The sequence below is a fragment of the Vanellus vanellus genome, assembly GCF_965231255.1.
Source record: "Vanellus vanellus genome assembly, contig: HAP1_SCAFFOLD_400, whole genome shotgun sequence".
In the NCBI taxonomy this organism is placed as follows: domain Eukaryota; kingdom Metazoa; phylum Chordata; class Aves; order Charadriiformes; family Charadriidae; genus Vanellus; species Vanellus vanellus.
In genome coordinates this window covers 24,709-31,360 of record NW_028127097.1, presented here as the reverse complement: position 1 = coordinate 31,360, position 6,652 = coordinate 24,709, and the positions used below count along the sequence as shown (strand labels likewise).

General features: G+C 53.8%; 1 protein-coding gene across 1 annotated transcript; it reads right to left on the bottom strand.

The window, feature by feature from the left end:
• Nucleotides 1-655: 655 nt before the first annotated feature.
• Nucleotides 656-1,354, bottom strand: LOC309685518 (olfactory receptor 14J1-like; the record flags this gene model as incomplete). The annotated part of the gene is made up of 1 exon (XM_082501277.1): nucleotides 656-1,354. The coding sequence occupies one exon, from the start codon at nucleotides 1,352-1,354 to the stop codon at nucleotides 656-658; it is 699 nt and encodes a 232-aa protein (XP_082357403.1).
• Nucleotides 1,355-6,652: the final 5,298 nt, after the last annotated feature.

Below are 6,652 nucleotides of genomic sequence, written 5' to 3'. Positions count from 1 at the left end.
GCGCTGTAGCCATGCTGGGAGGCCGTGGGGTTTATTAATTCATGTGTTACGAGCCGGTTGTTTTAACAAGGAGTCACCGCCTCTGTTTTAGTTGTTGCTGAATGATGCTTATACTAAGTCACGGACTTTTTCAACTTCCTGTAGAAGGTGGGGGGGCACAGACAAGACAAGCTGGCCAAAGGTATATTCCATCCCATAGATGTCATGCTCAGTATATAAATGGGATTCAGCCTAGGGTCAGGGATCCATCATCGCTTCTCTGGACAGGCGGGGCAATTGATCATTGGGTGGTGACAGCAATTTGTGTTGCATCACTTTATCATCATCATCATCATCATCATCATCATCATCATCATCATCATCATCTTTTCTGTTATTATTCTATTAAACAATATTTATCTCAGCCCATGTCTTTTTTTCCTTTTTCTTCCTTTTCTCCCTATTCTACCTGGGACATCCCATTTTATTTAAGAGCTGTTATTTGTCAGGCCACATGTGGCACGGAGTTGTGCAAGGTTCAGACACAGTAGGATCAAGATTCAAGACAAGTAGTATAAACCCAAAAAATACAAATAAGCGGGATTATCACAAGATAAAAAAGCCGGCTCGTGGCCTAAAATAAACTCTGGGCAACGTGCGGAGAAGGGGCGGCAGGTTATTGTCGGTGAAACAGTGTCCATTGGGCCAATTTCCATAGGGCATCCTTGAGCTCCTGGTTCCTCATGCTGTAGATGAGGGGGTTCACTGCTGGAGGCACCACCGAGTACAACACTGCCACCACCAGGTCCAGAGGTGGGGAGGAGATGGAGGGGGGCTTCAGGTGTGCAAACACGGCAGTGCTGACAAACAGGGAGACCACGGCCAGGTGAGGGAGGCATGTGGAAAAGGCTTTGTGACGTCCCCGCTGTGAGGGGATCCTCAGCACAGCCCTCAAGATCTGCACATAGGACACCACAATGAAAACAAAACACCCAAATACTAAACAGACACTAACTACAATAAGCCCAACTTCCCTGAGGTAGGAGTGTGAGCAGGAGAGCTTGAGGATGTGGGGGATTTCACAGAAGAACTGGTCCACGGCATTGCCCTGGCAGAGGGGCAGTGAAAATGTATTGGCCGTGTGCAGGAGAGAATTGAGGAACCCACTGCCCCAGGCAGCTGCTGCCATGCGGACACAAGCTGTGCTGCCCAGGAGGGTCCCGTAGTGCAGAGGTTGGCAGATGGCAACATAGCGGTCATAGGCCATGACTGTGAGGAGAGAACACTCTGTTGACATAAAAAAGAGTACAAAAAAGAGCTGGACAGCACAGCCAAAGTAAGAGATATCCAGGGTGTTCCAGAGGGAATTGGCCATGGCTTTGGGGAGAGTGGTGGAGATGCAGCCCAGGTCTATGAGGGAGAGGTTGAGGAGGAAGACGTACATGGGGGTGTGGAGGTGGTTGTTGCAGGTCATGGCAGTGATGATGAGGCTGTTTCCCAGGAGGGCAGCCAGGTAGATGCCCAGGAAGAGCCCGAAGGTCAAGAGCTGCAGCTCCCGTGTGTCTGCAAACTCCATGAGGAGGAAGTAGGTGATGGAGCTGCTGTTGGACATTTGCTGCCTCTGGGCAGGGGCACCTGTCCAAGGAGGGAAACAGAGTAAGTCAATGCAGACTTCTGTAAGAAAAATGAAAGCCATTTCCCGTAGGCTCTGTCTCTGTTGCATACACTCCCTTTTCATTTTCCAGGAGACCTTCCTCACGTCCATGGCTGGAGCTCTATTTGGCGTTGGCTGCCTGTGCCGTGAGGAGCAGGGCGCTGCCCAGTGGCTGCCGAGGAGTCAGCCCTGCTCTGCAGCAGGGAGTTCATAGGGAGGGTGGTGGCAGGAGCCAGTCCTGGTGTTCTGCTTTGGCTGAGGAACCCACACCTAATGCAGATGGGCTTTTCAACATCTCAGCACTTCTGCTGCCCTCCAGGGGAACAGAGTGAGTGCTGTGAGGCATGAGGATTGCCTGGGGCAGAGAGCAGAGTCAAGGGAAATGGTTTGTCCCTCCATCTTGCACCGTCATGAGATGGAGGGGGATTACCCTCTTGTATTATGCAATCAGACACTGCTGAGAGCAGAAGGATCCATCTCAGACTATGAAATGTCTCACCCTTTCTCAAGGTCTCAGCAGCCCACCTCTAGCCAAGGACACCCACAGCTCATTTCACCCACCCAACAGCATTTCCTCAGTCACAGAGTCTCTGTTTCTCTGTGGGGCTTTCCGATAACACAAAGGTGCTATGGGACAGGTTGGCATCCTGGAGGGCAGCTCACAGCTTCCATGGACACCCAAAGGACTTACCCAATTTATGGGATCTCAGTGAGAGAAAATGGACTCCTTCCCCACCCACACAACCTGCATTGCCCACAGCCCCACAGGTCAGAGGAAAGCGGGGACACTGGTTCCCATGGACACACTGGCAGGAGTGGATGAACAATATCAGTGTGGGACTCTGCAGCTGAAATTCCCATCCCAGGGAGGCTGACAGCAATAAAAAGATAACTTTAAAGGAGACATGTGGAGAAACCCGGAGAAATTTCGTGAGGGTCTGACTGGGAGAGGCACAGGGAGAGGCAGCCGGGCACTCAGGTCAGCATTACCCTCACCCTGCTGGGCCCGCCACCGCCCAGACACTGATCATGCAGGGCAGGTGCCCTCAGCCCCACCGCTGGGCAGCAGCAATGGGGCACGTGGCAGGAGGGATGCCCCTCGCCTCTCCTGCTGCTCTGCCGGGCACAGAGCCGACTCCCACCCCAGAGCCCATGGCCGTGAGGGCTGAGGGCTGTGATGGGTGGCTCAGGGAAGGCATCTGCACTGCAGGGGTAGCTGGAGGTGCCCCATCTCCCCTGCAGCAGGGCTTCCAGGAGCAGCTCCCTCCTTCCCTGCCCATCTCCACTGCCTGGAGCTCTCCCTGCCAGCAGCTCTTTCCCTGCCCCCACGTCTCTTCCCTGCCAGTGCTCGCAGACCCCATGGCAGCCCCCGTGTGCCCAGCTCTGCCCTGCAGCCTCTGCGTGTGTGCAGGGGCTAAAGGGCAGGTGCCACAGACCCTGGTAAGACTGGAAAGGGGATGCTGGTGCTGTCTGTAGCCCCCAGAGCTGGAAACCGAAGACACAGACTCAGGAAAGCTCCTTATCTCTACATGAACCCTCCTTTGATCTTTCATTTGAAAGTCCTCTTGGACATGTGCCACTGCCCACCCAGCCAACCAAGAGAAGAAACAGCAAAAGAAATTTACCTTCATATTAAGGGAACTCCATCTTGAAAAGTCTCTGTGTTTCTCTGTGGGGCTTTTCGATAACACAAAGGTGCTATGGGACAGGTTGGCATCCTGGAGGGCAACTTACAGCTTCCATGAACACCCAAAGGACATACCCGATTTTGGGGATCTCAGTGAGAGATTTAGCAGGGGCTAAAGAGCAGGTACCACAGACCCCGGTGAGACTGGAACAGGGATGCTGGTGCTGTCTGTAGCCCCCAGAGCTGGAAACCAAAGACACAGACTCAGCAAAGCTCCTTATCTCTACAGGGATCCCTCCTTTGATCTTTCATTTGAAAGTCCTCTTGGTCATGTGCCAATGCCCACCCAGCCAACCAAGAGAAGAAACAGGAAAAGAAATTTACCTTCACATTAAGGGAACTCATTAAGGGAACATCTTGAAAAGTCCCTCCAGGAATGACCAGAGGTGATCTGGAGGTGTAAAGAGCCCTGACCCACACAGCGCCCTCTTCAAAGCAGAAGGACATTGCCCAGCCAGGGGTCACTCCTTCCACCCACAGCTTCTCCCCACAGAAGCTACGTGGGAGCTCTCTGGGCAGGCGGAGAGCTGACCCTGGCAGGCGGCAGAGTCCCTGCTCTGGCACACAGCCCCCAGGGTGCAGGGACCCTGCTGGCAAGGACAGCCCTGCCCACCCCTGCCTGCACACCCACCTTCACAGCCCTTCGACCGTTCCTGGGAGAAGGCAGCCGTCATGCCCTGTGCCTCTGATGGTGAAGCAGGGAAGCCTCAATCTAGAGAATGTCCTCTTCTTCCACAGCAGAGAAGTTCTGAGCATCCTCCTGAAAGATCCCACGGGCTGTGGGAGGTGCCAGCTGTTGGAGATCTCTCCGACTACTGCAGCTGCTCTGCTTTGGGAAGAGCTCTCCCCCGACTCGCCATCAGCATCCTCCCTCTCCAGACTGCCTTCAACCTCTCTCTGCCTCCCTGCTCTGCCCTCGCTGCCTGCAGGCAGTGCCCTCAGCCCTGCTGCGCTGTGCAGAGGAGCTGCTCCTGGGCAGAGCTGTCTCTCTGCAGCGCTGCCCGCTTGCCAGGACCTCCCTCCGGCCCAGCAGCCCGGCCCAGCTCAGCAGCAGAGGACCAGCTGTGGCTTTCTCTGCCTCCTCCCCACACTGCCCCAATCCCTCGAGGTGTCCCTGCGCCTCCAGGGCTGACAGCTCCTCCAAGGCAGCGGGGTCTCTCCTGGGGAGCAGAGTTTGAAGCACAATGAAGTCATCACTGACTGTCTCTTTCTGAACCCTGGACGGACTGATTCCTGTGGTGGGAATTGCTCTGCCAGATTGTGCGGACCTACAGGAGGTTTCTGTGTTCCCCTCTGGAAACCCCCATTCCTGCCCCATTGCCAGGCAGGGCACGGAGGCAGTGACGGGCTGGGGATCATTCCCACCGGTGCAGGGCAGGGATTGAGCCAAGTCAATGAGGCATCTCAGCTCTCAGCAGTGTTCCTGAGGCCGGAGGGACATTCAGCTTCTCCAGTGCACCGCACAGACCCACCAGAGGGAGGATTCCTCTTGCCTCAGCTCAGCTGCCCTAAATCAGAGTGAGCTCCTTCTCTGAGCTGCCCTGTGAGTAATGGAGACAGAGGCCAGGAGGGAGCTTTTCCGATGCAAACACCGGGTGACATTTGAGGTGCCAGAGGTGGTTCAGGACACGTGCAGGGAACTGCAAGCTCTAATGGAGCAATTGTGAGAGACAGGGCAGCATCCCTGGGCACTGGTGGGGAATCCCTTTGGCCAACAGAAAACATAGAAGATCACAGAATCACAGGATCACAGAATCACAGAATGGTAGGTGTTGGAAGGAACCCTTGGAGATTGTCTAGTGCAACCCCCCTGCCAAAGTAGGGTCACCTACAGCAGGTTGGACAGGAATGCAGCCGGGAGGCTTTTGAATATCTCCACGGAAGGAGACTCCACAGCCTCTCTGGACAGCCTGGTCCAGTGCTTTGGTGCCCTCAAAGTAAAGACATTTTTCCTTGTGTTCAGATGGAATTTCCTGTGTTCCAGTTTGTGCCCGTTTCTCCTTGTGCTGTCACTGGGCAGCACAGAAAAGAGTCTGGCCCAATCCTCTTGACACCCTCTCTTTAGATATTGATAAGCATTGAGGAGATCCCCTCTCAGCCTTCTCTTCTCCATGCTCAACAGACGCAGCTCTCTCAGCTGTTTCTCATAAGAGAGGTGCTCCAGTCCCCTGAACATCTTTGTAGCCCTCTACTGGACTCTTTCCAGTAGTTCCCTGTGTTTCTTTCACTGGACACAGTACTCCAGATGTGGCTTCACCAGGGCAGAGCAGAGGGGAAGGATGGCCTCCCTCCATCTGCTGGCCACGCTCTTTTGTAATGCACCCCAGGAGACCATAGGCCTTCTTGGCCACCAGGGCTGGCTTATGGTCAACTTATTGTCCACCAGGACTCCCAGGTCTCTCTCGGCAAAGCTGCTTTACAGCAGGTGAACCCCCAACCTTTACTGGTGCATGGCATTTTTCATCCCAGGGTGCAGGACTCTACATTTGCCCTTGTTGAATTTCATTATGTCCCTCTCCACCCAACTCTCCAGCCTTTCCAGGTCTCGCTGAGCAGCCTGCCGTTTCCTGGGTCCTCCTTCTTGCCCTTTTTGAAGACTAGCGTGACTTTGGCTTTCCTCCAGTCCTCAGGCACTTCTCCTGTCCCCTGTGACCTTTCAAAGATCATAGAATCATAGAATGGTTTAGGTTTGAAAGGACCTTAAAGATTATCAAGTTCCATCCCCCCTGCCATAGCAGGGACATTTCTCACTAGAACAGGTTGCCCAAGGCCACGTCCAGCCTAGCCTTCAACACCTCCAGGGATGGGGCCTCAACAACCTCTCTGGGCAACGTGTTCAAGTGCCTTACCACCCTTACAGTGAAAATCTTCTTCCTAATGTTCAATCTGAACTTGCCCTCTTCCAGTTTAAAGCCAAGATGATGGAGAGCACCTTTGCAATAATATCTGCCAGGTCCCTCAACATTCCCGGGTGCGTCCCTTCAGGGCCCATGGATTTGTGGGTGTCAAGTTTGCCTAAATGATCTCTAACCCTATCCACCTTGACCAAGGGAAAATCTTCCCTTTTCCAGGCTTTTTCTCTTCCTCCAGGGTCTTGGATTGCTGAGGGCCGGCTTCAGCCTTCCTCGCTCCATCCCTACATACTCTCGCAATTTTTATATACTCCTCCCAAGTGGCCAGTCCCTTTTTCCACTTTCCGTAAACTTCCCTCTTGCACCTGAGTTTTTTCCAGAAGGTCCTTGCAGATTTCCTGCCTCCTCTTCCCGATTGCTTATTCCTAGGAATGCACTGATCTTGAGCTTGGAGGAAGTGGACCTTTTCTATTAACCAAC